This window comes from Numida meleagris, chromosome 27 (genome assembly GCF_002078875.1).
Source record: "Numida meleagris isolate 19003 breed g44 Domestic line chromosome 27, NumMel1.0, whole genome shotgun sequence".
In the NCBI taxonomy this organism is placed as follows: domain Eukaryota; kingdom Metazoa; phylum Chordata; class Aves; order Galliformes; family Numididae; genus Numida; species Numida meleagris.
In genome coordinates this window covers 2340199-2355504 of record NC_034435.1, presented here as the reverse complement: position 1 = coordinate 2355504, position 15306 = coordinate 2340199, and the positions used below count along the sequence as shown (strand labels likewise).

The 15306-nt window shown below is 57.6% G+C and overlaps 1 protein-coding gene across 23 annotated transcripts in view; it reads right to left on the bottom strand.

The window, feature by feature from the left end:
* TCF3 (transcription factor 3) overlaps positions 1 to 15306 on the bottom strand; it is a 50732-nt gene that overhangs the window by 12171 nt on the left and 23255 nt on the right. For 15 of the 23 annotated variants that reach the window (XM_021378400.1, XM_021378402.1, XM_021378403.1 and 12 more), the window contains 5 exons: positions 10513 to 10586; positions 9365 to 9461; positions 4610 to 4677; positions 2402 to 2531; positions 1348 to 1397 (listed from right to left, as the gene is read on the bottom strand). In XM_021378400.1, the coding sequence (XP_021234075.1) occupies positions 1348 to 1397; positions 2402 to 2531; positions 4610 to 4677; positions 9365 to 9461; positions 10513 to 10586 (419 nt within the window). Of the gene's footprint in view, positions 1 to 1347; positions 1398 to 2401; positions 2532 to 4609; positions 4678 to 7737; positions 9279 to 9364; positions 9462 to 10512; positions 10587 to 14701; positions 15172 to 15306 lie in introns of those variants that run through there. The other 8 variants (XM_021378401.1, XM_021378420.1, XM_021378421.1 and 5 more) reach the window with 4 other exon arrangements.

The following is a 15306-nucleotide window of genomic DNA, read 5'->3' as shown; positions in this document are numbered from 1 at the left end:
CCCCCCCCAGGATCCCACAGCACCCAACCCCACCGGGCCCCGTCTCCGTGTGCCACCGCTGCCCGCTCCCAAGTTTCCGAAGCAGCTTCGGAACTGCACATCCAAGCACTTTATTTGGAAGGAGAAGCTTTTTGAACCTGTTTGTTTTGCACGGGCTCCAGCGATAACACGGAGCGGGGCCGCAAGGAGCCTTTGATCCGCTGCCTTTTGTCCTCCCCCCCTCCTCTTCCTACCCCCCCACCCCTCCCCAACACGCCACTTAGGTGCGGATTTCTCCCTCCCGGAGTGGAAGTTCAACAGCAGAACGCAAAGCAGAGGTCACCGCCAGGAAGGGGCTGTGGGGGGAGGAGCCCACGAAAAGTGGGGGTGAGTAGAGCGGGGTGCAGGCACGCGTGGCACTGAGCTGCGTTCTGCTGCGGGACCCCAATGTCTCCAGGGTGGGATCAGCGCTGGGATAGCCGGGCTGCAGGTGTCGGTGCCGACACGTGTGTGGGGCCAGCAAACACCAAGCAGCTCCTGGGGGCACCGGGGCCCTCTGGGCAGCGCCAGCGTTGACGGGGAGCTCCCCAACCCCTTTGAAACCCGAGGCCAACAAAGGGGCCGTTTGTCGGGAGCTTTCCCCGCACGGCAGCCGGGCTTTGGGAGCCCTGAATTTCACACGAGCAGCGCCGTGACTTCTGCAGCAAAGCAGGTTTTCCCCGGGAAAGCAGAGCGCTCTGAGAGCATCGCTTCCAGGAGCTGGGCTCCTGCAGTGCTTAGGGTCCCTATGGCAGCGCAGGGCACGGTGCCACATCCCCGAGGTCCCAAAGCACGCGCAGCGACGAACGCAGCGCGGTGCTGCACGGCCAGACAGCTCCCGTGCTCCTGCACCCCCCCCCCCCCTTCCCCAGCCGGCTTTCCCGCAGATCCCATTACTCCCAGCCACAAAGCCATTGTTCAGCTTCCTCCCCTGGAACAGCCGCGGGAGCATGGCTAACATATTCCTGCAGCCTGCTCGGCTTTCCTATAAAACGGCGCGGGCAGCGCGCACACCTGGAGCAGCCCCAGCTGCCCGCGTGCCTCACGGCTGCTTTGCTTTCCTCCTGCACTGAAATCCGACCGCGCCGAACATCTCGTTGCACTGGGGCACTGCGTAACCTCAAAGTGAAGGGTGGGGTGGGGGGGGCGAGGGCAGGACCCCTCTGCCCACGTTTGTGCCCCCAGCTCGCAGCGATTCCCTCTGTGTCCCATGCGGGGAGGGGTGGGGAAAGCCCTTCCCCTCTCCTCTGTACACAGATGCTTTGGTGGGGTGGGGGGCTGGCCATGCTGGGGATGGGGGTGCAGGGGATGGGGGTCCCAGCCACTCACCGAGGAGGGGAGTCCAGGAGGCACCTTCCGAACCTTTTTGGGCTGCCCATCTGGTGGGGAGAGAAGAAGAGAGGATGGAACGTTTTGAAAGGGAATTAGCAGGAGGGAAGGAAACGAGCTCCAGTTAAACCGAAGGGCAGAACACACAGACCCCGAACGTCCCACGGCCGAAAGAAGGTCGGTAACGGGAACGAGGAAGAGCCTCCCAGCTCCTCACCCCATAAATAACCCCGAACTGCATTGTCGGTTGCATCCTAGAAGATGTTTTTTTAGCTCATGGCCCCGCTTAAGGGGCGGTGCAGGGGACAGGAGAAATTCATCAGAGAACCAACCGAGGCAGAAAGAAATCATTTCCCAGGCTGGCAGCGCCGTCTCAACGCGGCGAGACCGGAGTGGGAGCCCTTTTTCTGAAAAGCACTGGAAGGAACACGCAGCACCAGGCCGCTTCTGGTTTCGTTTGTTGGGGAAAGCCCAAAATAGCGACCAAGAGGCTCAGTGTGGGGGCGTGGGGTGGAACCGTGACCAAAAACATCAATTCTGGTGAACTGGGCTTCGTCATCCGAAAATGGGATTCGCACCCAACCTTGCCCTTCGTTACCAGCACAGAGCCCTGTTTCCAGGTGGATGCCCACGCTCACAGCTGCCGCTCCAGGGCATGGGGTGCTGGGGGGCGGCCCCACTGCAGCTCCTGGAGCCCCAGTGGGGGCCATCAGCCCCCCCAGCCCCCCCAAAGCAGCCCCAGGTTTTCCAGGAACGACCACTGACGCGCGATGCGGGCTGAGGTGTTTATAGAAGAACCTCAAGCCCATCTGCATCTGTAACCCAACCTGACATTTACAGGAAAAGAGGAAATTCCAAATGACTGAGAGCCCAAATTCCCATTTTTTATTTTTTTTTTTGGAGGGGATGGGGGTATATCCAACCAACCAACCAACCCATAAAAAAAAAAGCAGATGTCAGATGTGCACCCAGGTGAGCCCATGGCAGCGGCAGCACCGAGGCTCGCCCTGCGGTCGCCCACCCGAAGCAAAGCAGTGTGACAGTAGCGACGTACCTATGCTGCTCTCAGCACCTCTCCTGCGAGGATTGTTGGGGTAAGAAAAATACTGAGACCCCCCCTTCACTCCGGTGGGGGAAAGCGTGCTCGGACTCGCGATTCCCATTTCGCTGGGCAGGAAACCAGTCTGCAAACAAGGAGAGGGGAGAAAGCTCCGGGTGAGCACGTTGGAAAAGCACCGCGATCCCTCGGGGAGAACAGAGCCGCCTTCAAAAGCCAGCCAGGAGAAAAAGCAACAAGCCCAGGGGCCAGGAGGAAAAATAAATATGTAAATAAAGGGGCTGGGGTGTGGGGGGAGGGCTGGTGGGGGGGTAGATGTGTGTGCAATAAGGGGCTTTCACGCTGTGTGCTCTCTCTGCAACCCAGGGATGCATTCAGCAGGTGCCTGAGCATGGACTAGGGGAGCCCCTGTGCTGAGCTTTGCCCTGAACACCCATTCAACCTCAGCTGCAAGAGATGGGAGAGGTGACACCACTGCTGATGCACCTGAGTCCCCTCCCTGCCCATAGGGTCACAGCCACGATCCCAGTCCGTGGCACCGGGCAGCCAGAGCTGCTGCAGAGCCGCAGCGCCTTCACTTCGGGTGCTTTTCTCTCCTGTTTTATCAGGGAAAAGTGAAATCTCTCTTTCTGAAAGGAGGAAACTCCTCCCCCGTGTTTATCCGAGCTGACCTTGGGGCGCTGGGAAGCGCAGGGAGGCAGCACCCAGCCCAACCCCGCTGCCAGCCCTGGGACCGAGCTCCGTGCCTTTACAGGGAATTCACAGGGACGGCAAAGGGCCTCCGAGCCACAAAAGCTCCCTTTGAAGCATCTTCAGGGGCTGAGCTGGAATAAAGGAGGGGCTTCAAGCTTTTGAGAAACTGGGAAGAAAAATGCCTTGCTCTTAAAAGCCGCCGGCCTCCTCCGAAAAAAAGGGGTCGGGGAGGGAAAGAGGAGCTGTGTGTTCACAGCTGGTGACATTCCTGCAATCTGTTCCACCGGTCATGTTACCTCTGCACCGAATGGCCGAGCAGAGCAGCAGCAGAGCAGGAGGGGACGGCGGTGGGCAGGTACCCCCCCCACACACACACAAGGGGAGGTTTTGGGGTAAATTCCCGAGAAATGGGCACTTTCTGCCCCTTCCCTCACCCCGGCGATGCTTCCTGAGATTGCGAAGTGAGTGGGCAGCCATCAATCTGCCTCCACGAGGGCACAGTGGGGAGGAACAAGGGCATCTCGGGGACAACTTGGGGACACTTTTCCAAAAGAAAAACCTCAAAAAACCCCACCCAAACAGGCCAGAACCACCCCCTCCCCCCCAAAAAAAACAGGAGCCAGCAGCAACAACTGCAGACAGCCCTGTGATGAGAGGGCTTGGTGTCCCCCCACATCAAATCCACACCGCCACCCGATCCGGCCCCATTTGCCCACCCCGTGTCTGTTACCTTATATCTCTCCCCCCCACCCCCCCTTCACAAAACCCCGGCAAAACCATCACATTAAAAAGCCTGGCTTGGCATCTGTCCCGTTTTTATTTTAGCAGCTTCAGTGGTAAATTAAATCCACTCTGGCACGGGCAGCCAGCACAGCTGTTTCAGCAAAGGAAACATCCTCAGTTCAGAGAAGAGGAAATTATGACAAATTTGTGTAAAATTAAAACACGTCATGTGTGTGGACATGGAGAAAAGAAAAGCTGTCCAGCTGAGGGCTGTGCCCCTGGATAATGCTGGGCTGTGCTCCCTGCTCTGAGCTGTGTCCCTCCCTGAGTGCAGAGACGAGCATCAGCCACAGGTCCTGACTGCCCACGGACCCAAACGCCGCCTGATTCCCCCCAAAGCGATGCCACAGCAGCACAGCAACCATGGCACGGGTTCTCCCTTTGGCATGCAACGGCCAGCGAGGGGTTTTGCTCCCTCTTGTTTGTGCTCCCTGCTTCTTGCAGTCTGGGCTGATGGATGGAGGTGTTAGGGATGGAGCGGCCCCACGGGAGATGCCGGGGCTGGGATGGGAGCAGGGAGAGCAGCGGTGCCAAGGCTGGCAGTGGGATGGGGAGGCAGCTGACCCCAATCCCAGCTGCAACAGCTCCTCCCCTGAGCCCCCAGCACGCACCAGGCATTGCACGGCCCCTTCTGAGCTCTGCAGGACCCGGGGCAAGCTGCAAGCTGCCAGCACGCTGCTCACCCCTGGGCTCCCACGAAGCGAAAATCTCCGCGTCTTTTCCCCTTACCTGGCTCAGTCCCGGCATCCCGGCGTCTCTTCCAAACGTGGAGTACGAGGCTCTTTCACCGCTCTTCCCTAGAGTGGAGTGAAAACAGAAGCGATGCTCTGGGTGAGGGGGAAGCAGAACCCTGTGCCCATCCCTCCCCGTGCCTGCAAGCGGCAGGGAACAGCTCGCTGCGAGCACGGCAGCGCCTTTAAGGGCGCGAGCGGCAGGGCTCGGTCCACAAACAGCAAAACCCCAAACCGGGGAAGTGCTCGTGGCCATGGAAACTGGCAGTTGGAGGCCAGAGCACACACACACACACACACACACACAAAAAAAAAAAAACCCACCCAACGCAACACAAACCTCCAGACGTATTAAAAAAAAAAAAGAGTAATAAAAAAAGAAAAGCTCTGAGTTTGGCAGAGGCGGAGCGGAGCCGGAGCCAGCAGGGAAGGAGCAGACTGCGTGTGCTTCCCATCCAAAGGGACACCCCACCTCGGTGGGGCTCAGCCCCCCCCACCCCTCGTGGATTATTCCCTGCCCCTTGTTTTGCTGGGTGCTCAACTTTCCGAAGGGGAATGGGTTCAGTGGGAAAGTTTCCTTGCTCCTCCAGCCCCTCCCTTCAGCCCCAGCCCACGGGGTCCCTGTGGTCCCGTGCCACCCACTCCCCTGTGCACCCCGTGCACCTGTGATGCCTCCTATTGATACTCAGCACCACCCACATGCTGCTGAGAATGCCGCTGTCACGGGGGAAAAAAAAGCCCAAACAATTAAAAAGAAACCCAACACGCATGGTGAAATGTTTCCATCCCCAGGTCCTCGCAGCCACCTCTCTGGGGCACAGCGTGTGCCTGGCACGCAGCACCCATGGGTGCTTGGGGGGGGGGGGTGCAGAAAGCAACGGCCTGTGAGTGGTGCTGCTGGGGAACGGGAGATGGTGACCAAAAGGCCACGACCAGCAGCAGGACAGCCCCATTCCAGCGTGGGGAACCTGCATGGATGCAGCTGGGGCCACCCCAAAAACCCCTTCTCCCCTGTCTCCAGGCTGCTGCAACAAGCAAAATAGGCAGGGGAGGATTTGGCCAATCTGCTTAACCTAAAGCCCTAAGATGCAGGCTAATGCACCGGGGCGACGCTGAGGCCACACACCCCGCCGAGAGCTCTGGGGGAGCAGCTGAAGACGGCGGGGAGAAAACTGCCCCACGTCACCCCCCTGCCCCACGATGGGAACGTGATGGGCTGCTCGGTTCGCAGCCCCCGGCCCCGATTTCGTGCAGGGACTGCGAGCTCAGCCCCACGCCCTGAGCTGCACGGCCAAACCTGAGAGCCCCGCAGGGACAGCGCTGACTCCAGCCCGGCCCCGCTGCCCCCGACCCAGACGTGCCAGGCCCCGCCGCCGCCTCGCCTGCGGAGGCTTAAACATTAAGTAAACGAAGGTCAGGATGTCAGAGGACAGATCTCTTAAATGACCTAATTTCTAAAAGAGCTTAGCGGCTATATTTGCTGCGGCGTGACACAAATAGCTCAGCAGGTTGTGTCATGGGGGGGGGGGGGTTAAGGCTGCTCCTGAACCAGAGGGAAACCAGGGCAATCCCGGGTGCTGCAAGCAACCTCCAGCCCTCTACACTGCAACCCCATTGCTGCTCCCACCCGATGGCACCCCGACCCCAAACCCAACGATAGAAGCACTCGGCACGCCAGCAAGCGATGCGACAACGGCGAGCGTCGAGCCTGCTCCGTGCCTCTCCCCAAACCTGCTGCTTTCATCTGATGTTTGTTCTTTTGTGCCTCGTTTGATTCATGTCAGATGCAAAGCGTGCCTGGTACCGGGCAATCTGCTGCACGCTTTGATCAGCGGGCGGTGTGAGGGTGGGAGGAACTTCAGAGGGAGCGGCAACCCCCGGCCCTGCACCGGGATGTGGCAAAAGAGGAGAAAAGAGGCGAAAATCTCGGCTGCAGAGATTGTAAATTTAGTCTGCTAGGAAAATGAGGCTGGAGGGATGGGAGAGAGGGGGGGTGGATGGTGAAGTTTGAGGAATGGCAAAGTTTGGAGGGATGGCAGACTCCTCTGCTCCAGGGTTTGGCACAGCCTGGAGGCACTGGGCAGGAAACAGGACCAAGCTCCAACGAGGCAGCACGGAGCGGGATGGAAGCAGCTCTCGGTGCAGTGTGCTGGCAATGTCCCCAAATGTCACCTCTAAGCGACTGAATCCTGCTACTCTGACAGTATTCAGGAAGATGGGCAGTACAGAAACTCGGGGAATAAATCACTGCATCAGGACACCAGGATCCTTCTTTGCAAGGGGGTTGGGGGGGCACTGGGGCTGAGCATGAGCATCTCCCCTCCAACAACCTGGGCAGTGTTACTCAGCAGACCTGTGGGTTTGCCTGCCACCCCCTTTCCCCTGCCCTGCAAGACAAGCCCCAGTTGCAGACATGCAAGGGAAGGGATCCGTGCTGCCCCTGGATTTGGCCAACACCCCCTGGGCACCCAGGTGCTTCCCAGGGCTCCCTGCATCGCCCCAGCCCCAGCTCTCACCCCCTGCCCGCCCCAGCCCTGCTAACTCCATCAGAACTCGTCCTGGGGAGAAAGGAGAGGCAAAGCCCAGGCAGGAATAGGAGGGAGGGGGGAATATGTTAACAAAACTCAGGGGAGAAGCAACCAGCCCCATCCGCAGGCAGATTGAAAGTATTGTCCAGGAAGAACACAATCCACAACCGCTCACAATGCACACAAGATTAGAGACACTCCTCTGAAAAGAAGCTAATTACTAGAAATGATTACTAGAAACAAATCTGTTATGGCTTATCAGTTTCCCTCCTGTTTAAGCGACGCCCCCCACCCCCCCCAACTCCCCCCAACCGAAAGGGAACGGCGAAGGAGTGACTGGTTTTGAAGATGGGTGATTTAAAACAAAAATCCCTCCTCGCTCATCACCCGTCCCTGCCACCTCGTGCCACCCGGGGGGACCTTTTGGGAAACCAGGGAGTGACAGGGAGGTGACATCTCCAAAGCTCACACTTCCCTCCCACTCTGCTACTGCGATCGTATTTTGACCCGCTCTCCTTCCCTCTCCTCTTGCCTTGAAGATTTTGCCACTTGAGAAGTTTTCAGCAGCAGTTTGGTAAAGGGGAAGAGAAAACCCCACCTGTGGTCTTCCCCCACGCTGCCGTTCTCGGCGCAAGAGCGCAGAGGCGAAGCAAAACCCATCTATTTATTCTGGAACCTGCTCCAGGGGTTGGTGTTTTCTCCTTCGACCGCATTCAATTTTAGGAACAAAAGTGACTTTGAAATGGCAGGAGGCCCCTCCTGTCTGCTCTTTCCCAGCTCCCGGTTTGGTGGCGTGGCTCCGAGTGCTCTGCCCGGTGCCAGGGGCATCGCCACCGCTCATGGGGACGGCGCAGGGTGCTGGGTGCCAGCGTGACCCGTTGGGTGGCAGCGGGAGGACGTCACCCATCGGGGCGCAGAGGCTCCGGTTCCACGTGCCTGGGAGCTGCTGGCTCGGCAGCCACAATGCTTGCCAAGCGCCGGGAGCCCCAGCTTTGAGAGGAAGCCAAACGCGTCCTCTCCTTGCACACATCAAAGGGGAAAGCTCCGTGTTCCTCCCCGGGCAGCTCCTTCTCGCCTGGAAGCTCTCGGGGCTGCCTTCGCCCCCGGTGTGGGAGGGTTCCTGCCCCTGCTCACGCCCCAATAAACCCTGCTGCGTGACATCAAGGCTCCCCTGGCTTGTGAAGAAACATCTCTTCTGCTTTGCTTACATCCTCCCCGGGGCAGGAAACAAGAAGGAATCGCCTCCCTCGTGGAGAGGCAGGGGCAGGAGCCGCTGGGAATCGCTCTGCCACCTTCAGAAGGTGAAGGGCAACCAAATGTAGCGGTGCTGAGAGCGAGCCCCGTGCCCCAGACACAGGCAGGAGGAGGAAGCGTGCTGACAGCCGCTTCCCAGTGCCACCCTGCGCTTCTTCCCCTTTCTGACCCGCTCCAGAGGAGGAACCTCTGTGCCCAGTGGGGATTTTCTGTTTCAAACTCAATGCCCCCCTTCTCACTCCCCCGCTTCCAACCAGAGGGTTCCACCCACCACCGCGTGGGCAAAGGTGGGGAGGACTAACCCCAATTCCTAATGCCATTACAGCTCTCTAAGTCCTTCAGGGTGGATATTTTCTGCTCTTAATCTCTTCTTCCACCTCCAAGGGAGCGGGAGCTGGGTTAAGTGTTGCACATAGGATCACTGTAGTGGGCACAGTGAGGCGTGCTGTCCTTCGTGCCACCTGGCACAGGGGGCAGAGAAGGTGGACGGGGCTGCCACAGCCTTGCAGAGGGCTCTGCCTGAGCAGAACACAAGACAAGGTTCCCCAGATCCCATCACAGGAGCAGGGAGCTCTCTGCAGGGATTGCACTGCCTGGGGCAGCAAGGCTGCGAGGCAAAGCCCTCACGAGCCTGTTGTGAGACCTTAAGGATGAGCTGTGCCTGCTGTCCCCCTCTCCATGCCTTTCCAACACTGATCAGCACCTCCTCGAGAGCAAAATCAGCCCCTCCTGTGCCAGCACAGCCGACATCGATCTCTGTTACTGCCCTCGAGTGCTACTGTAAAACAGGGAGAAATAATCACACCCATAAATACAGGGGCTGCCGTGCACATTCAGTGCTGATGAGACCCTCTAGCCAACAGCTGCTTTAACCACAGCTCTGACAGCAGGTCTGCTGGGGGAAGCAGCGATGCTGGCCGCTGCAAATGCTCCCAGGGAGCGTGTGTTGCTCTGTTAGATCAGGCACTCACCCACTAGTCCAGGTCCCAGGAATGGAGATGAAGACAAGCTGTTGTGCGACGGCAGGTCCCGGTGCTCGCCGTAGTGGGGGCCTTCACCATAGCTCTGCTGAAGCAACACAGACAGGGATCATCAGGGATGCTGAGCCAAACACTGAGGCATGTGGGATATGTACCTACGTGTGCCCCCTTTAATGCAGTGGGATGCTGCTTGATGCAACAGGAGGAGAAAAGACCCAAGCTGCTACTTGATGGGCAGCCTCTGGAGATCCCAAAGGCCCTGGTTAGCCTCAGAGTCGCATCAGTCGCACTGTGCAGACCTGCTCTGGAGAGGCCAGGCTGTCAGGGAGCAGTGGGAAGGGTCAAAGTCAAAGGCACCCTGAAAACAGGACACAGAAATAATCCTATCCTCGTGGCAGGGAGTGGGGCAGCGTGGCTGTGACGTTTGGAGGGGACATGGCACCAAAGCAGGGATCCATGGGCTGTTGGCCCCACGCTGCTGGCTCCTGATCAATTTCTGCCTTCACTCAGCAGCTCAGTGCCCACCAGGTGAGGAGCAAAGAGCCCCAGAACCCCCCCGAGCCGGGGGGAAGTGGAGGGGAAGAGGAGCTCTATAAAAATGAGAAACGACGCAGCGCTGCTCCACCACTGACCTAAGGGAAGGGAACGGTGCCATCGCGAAAACGAATCACACAAACCCATTAAAACATGAGCATCTGTCAAAAAAACACCATTTCAATTAAGTTAATGTCTTTTCTCTCTTCTCCTCCTCAGGCCCCAGCTCTGTGCTGCTGCAGTTTCAGCTCCTTCACGCTGAAGCCTCCCCAACCTCAACCCAATTTGGGGACCTCTCCCAGCCCGCTGCAACGAGCCCCCTTCTCCCCACGCTCAAATCTGAGTGCAGGGAGAGGAGAGAACGTGGGCTGAAGCTCTGCACGAGGGTTTGGAGGAGAAGCCTCCGGGCAGCAAAGCCTGGGGGGATGGGGGAGGGTCCCCTCTGCCTGCCGACCCCCTTCCAAGAACAGAAACGTGGCCCAAAATGGGGCAAAAAAGGCAGTTCCAGGGTCAGGGCTGACCTGGGCACCAATGCGTGCTCTCAAAGGCACGGCAGAGCCCCCGTTTATTTTCCTTTGAGCTCAGTGTTTGTGCTCCATCCTTACCCTTCCTTGGTCAAACGTGGAGCTGTTTTGATCTCCCGTTCCCCAGGAACCCGATCCCGGTCTTTCATCCAAACCTACCGAAAAACAGGAAGAACAAAGGTTACTCTTGCTTTATCAGCAAAGCCTCAAAGGTGTTCTCGCAAAATTAACTCTTCCTTCTACAAACAAAACAATATTTTCATTAATAAACCACATCCCCTCGGCGTGACCCATCCTCCCCCTCTCCATCCCCGCCTTCCCACCTCGGCTGGGAGTTCACCCCAGCAGCTTCAAAGCAAATCCCACCGCAGCCTGGAAACGCTTCAGAATGCAGAGGGCAGTGGGAAGAGGAGGAACAAGCACTGCAGCTCCGCTTTGTTCACGTGCCTGAGACTGCTGCAAATGAGGAACTGCTTGCCCCCACCCCGCCGCTGAGTTTTGCTGGTGGGAGCAGCGTGCAAAGAGCTGCCCGGTGCTCAATGGTTTGACACCCAAGAGCCTCAGTGGGAGGCTGGGGGGCTCGATCCTGGGGCTCACAGTGGCTCATGGCTGTTTTTGATTTAAGTTCCTGTGTTCCTTGCAGGTGAAGGGGGGCTGGCACCATGGGGCTGAGCACAGCACGCTCTCACCCATGTCATTTTTAGCCCCTCTCTCGTCAAGGTGGTTCAATCCACAATGGCAGCGAACCAAGAGGAGGGTTTTGCAATGCTCCTGCGGTAGGAAGTGGTTTCTTTTCATCCGCTGCCAGCTCCTCTCGGGCTGCACCTCGGGCTGCAAAGCCCCAGCAAGGTGTGAGCTCATGCTCTGAGCCCCATCCCCATCCCATCCCATGACTGGGGGGGATCCCACACCCCCCATCCCCTCCACCAGGGCGTGCAGGGCTCCACCGACCCCGGAAGCTTTGGGGTGTGGGGGTCCATGAGGTGCAACCAGGGTGGGCACTTCCAGGGCGCGCTCCGATTTCATTTTAGCAAAGCTGATTATTATGGCAAACACGGCGGGTATTTGTCTCCTCCGCTCCCCTTACTGTTCATTTAACCAGAAACTTCTTTCAAATTACATCCTTCTATTTCTGTGCCTTTGTGTTAATCATTTCCCCGGAGAATTGGTGTTTAATTGCTGTCTAATTTGCATAATTATGCATATTAATCTCCACACCTAATGAATATTCATACTTCTCATTTAGATTTTGTTTTCTAATCAAAAATTTCCAATGTGATTACTGTGCAGAGCAGGGATAAGCCTCTAATAATACCTTGGATACTAGGGAGAATTACTGCCAATTCTCCCACCTCCTACTTCCTAGAATAAACTTTTGCTTTGCTAATGTGTTTTTCTAAAGCAATTCATCTGCATACCCCGCAAACACCAGTGGAGATCAGGAAGCAGAGCTGCTCCTTCCCTTCACTTGGCTCTCACACGTTGGGGGCACGAGGACAGTGCCAAGCCCCAATGGCAGCAGCCAGCCCCGTCCCCACCAGTGGGGCTCTGCAGGACTTTAGGTGCCTGGATGCTCACCGTGAATTTCTGGCCCGAAATCCTACCAAAAAATTGAAATATTCCCATTCCTTCCCAGGCTGCTCCAAGGAAGGGGGTGAGCAGCGTCCCGGTGCCCAAAGCCGAGCCCGAGAGGTCCGGGTGCCAGCCTTGGAGATCCCCAAAGTCCCTTTAGCACCTTCACGCCCTGTATGAACGCAGCAAGGTTTTTGCTCCGCCACCCAGCCAGCAAACAGACCCCAAGCTCAGGGATGGCACAGAGGCCAGAAGGGCCCCGACAGCCGCCCCACAGCCAGCGTGGGGCCGGCGCGAGGTCCCACCCCATCGCCAGCACGCGCGTGCAGAATGCCCCACTGCAGCCCGCAGGTGCTGGGAGAACTCAGGTGCTGCTGCTGGTGGGTCGAGGCCAGCAGAAAGCACGCTGCCCACCTTCCCCCCCCCCGGCAGCCGTCCCACGCTCAGCGCCGGGCTGCCCTTCCCTCCCCTCCCATCAGCGTGGAGCTCGGATCTGGCAGCAAACGCGCCCCGCGAGCATCCCAAAGGTCGGCCAAAAGCAGGTGCTTCTGCAACAGCACCCACCTGCTCCGAGCAAAAAAAAAAACAAAAAAAAAACCAACAAAACCAAATCCGAGGCAGCATGAGATTGCAGCGCGGCTGCGATGTGGCACAGCACAGCCCCGGAGCTCTGCAGCGCTCAGAGCTCTCCCCCAGCACGGGGTGCACAGACACCCACACCTGCACGCAGCTGCTCGGAGCCAACTTCGTTTTTGCAGGCGAGCAGGTCGGGGCACGCTTCGCAATTCAGAAAACAAGTGGAAAAAAACAGGAGCTCCCTCCTTCTCTCCATTAATACAGTTATTAAAAAAAAAAAAAATGCGCCGATTAATTGTGCATTTTAATAACCCAGGGCATGAATATTCATCACGCGTTCCTTGCTCGTGTTCTAATTAAAACGTACTAATAGAATAAGATGTCGCTGTCAGACATCAGGTCGCGGGGTTTTTATCCTTTACGATTTCTGGGGTGCAAGAAGCGCTGATAGGCAACGACTGCTCCGAGCTCCCGGCGTGGAGAGAAGCAATTCGTCCACGCTGAGCCCGAGCTCAACCCTGCAGAGGACGAGCAGGGCACGGCCGGAGAGCAGCGTGGCTTTTTGCTGGGATGGGAAGGGCAAACACAGCCCACGGGTGGCTGGAGGTGGGAGGCCACCGAGAGAGAGCCAGGGTGCTCCACCCGCGTTTGATTTGAAGCAGAGGTGACAGGAGGCTGCTTGATAAACACTTCCAAATTAAGCCGCTTTGCGTCCTAATCGCTCTGGCGATCAGCCCCGCGGCAAAATCTCCGCTAAAAAGGGATTTGAAATCAATAAAATTAGTCGACTAGTAATTAGCTTTAGTCCCAGGCAAACCGGAGGAGCTGTTGTGTCCCCGGCAGCAGAAAAATCCCACGGCCATCGTGGAACCGTGGGATCCTGGGGAAGCCCCCGCCGGGGGGAGAGCCCCGCGTCCCTGTTTATTTACCAGCCCCATCCGCCCCGCAGAGGAACAAACAGGTTGGAAGGGAAGGCCTTGGTCACGGGCTGTTTACAGGACGTGGGTTGTGGACGGGACTATACAATGTGTTCACTTCCTTTTCCCGGTGTTGGACAAAACAATTCCGTCCCCTGTACACCAAATCGACCCAGATTGAGCAGTGCTCAACACCTGGAGGGCAGCTCGGGACGCTCAGCCCGTGCCCAAGGGGCACAGCTCCCATTCACACCCTGTGCTGCCCTCAAACGACCACAATTTGGCTGCACAGGTCCTACACGCAGAGGGAGGGGGAAGCTCGGGGTCCCCAGTGCCCGGTGGGAAGCAAAATGCTGGTGGATCCCAAGCAGGATCCCAAAACCCATCGCTGGGGACTGTCTTATAGAGGGATGTCAGATGGGACAATGCAAATCTAACACAGATCTGAGATCTGCTCCCCATAAATCATAGACTTGGGGCTACCCGACCCTTCCCCTCTATCTCTTTAGTTGGGACGATGAAAGCCCCAAGATTCAAAGCTACTCCTGCCCCAAGGGGATGCCTGGTGCTGTCTCCCATTCACGCCCTGTGCTGCCCCAAATGACCACGCTTTGGCTGCAGAGGTTCTACATGCAGAGGGAAGGGGGAAGCTTGGGGTCCACTCTGCCTGGTGGGAAGCAAAATGCTGGTGGATCCCAACCAGGATCCCAAAACCCATCGCTGGGGATCAGCGTGAACTAACATGCATCACTCTCCCAAGCCACAGATTTGGGGCTACCCAACCCTTCCCCTTCAGCTTTTTAGATGAGACAATGAAAGCCCCAAGAATACAAAGCCACCCCCACCCCCAGGGGATGCCCGGTGCTGCCTCCCCCTCCCCAGAGAAGCGCTCAGGGATCATTTGGATTTAAAAAGAAAAAAAAGCTGATGCCACCACTTTGGTGCTTGTTAATTCCTGCGCTCAGCAGCTGCTCCGGCAGCGGGTTCTGGTTCAGCAGTTTCTGCCTGGTCCACACTGAGAGAAGGATTGTAGGAAGGATTCAGGGCTGGGGAAAAATGGGAGAGGTACCAAGAAGGGCAGGGGGAGAGATCCATATCCCATGGGCTCTGGGCAAGGGATGAGTATGGAGACAAAGCAAGAGAGAAATGAAACCCACAGACAGAACGGAGGCAGAAAGAGGATAAAAAGCCACTGCAGTACTCACAGCCTTTTGGAAGACGGTCAGGGAGATGCTGATGAACCATCACCGAGAGGAGGGATGGGGAGCACAGTGAGCCTGCCCCCAGCTCAGCCCTAATTCCCTGCAGTGGTGGGAAAACGCTGCAGCGTGGCCCTTCTGGCTGCAGGAGAGGCCACACCAGATAGGGTCATTCCATGGAAGGAACGACAGCCAACGAGACCAAGGGAAAGCAGAGAGACCCACGGGCCTCCCTAGGAGAGCCGGGAGGAGCCGGGCTTCCCAGAGCCCAGCACGGCCACGAGATGCCGCGGGGAGAAAGAAAACAAACCTGTGACGACAAGCGGGGGGAAGAAAATAAACCTTCCAGCTCAAAACACTTCCAGCAGCTGTAAAAACAAAGGGGCAGCCGTGGCCAAACAACACCACAAAGGAGTGGCATGAAAGGGGACGGAGGACAACATGGAAAGGGGACGGAGGACAACACGGAGCTGTTCTGTGCCTCCCAAAGGCCGGCAGCTCGTGGGACAAACCTGCCTGTGATCCTTGTCCCAGCCTCTCCACAAAGACCCTACCTTCATCCCTAGCCTCTCTGGGAGGACCATACCCATGTCCCCTCATCTCCATCCCCC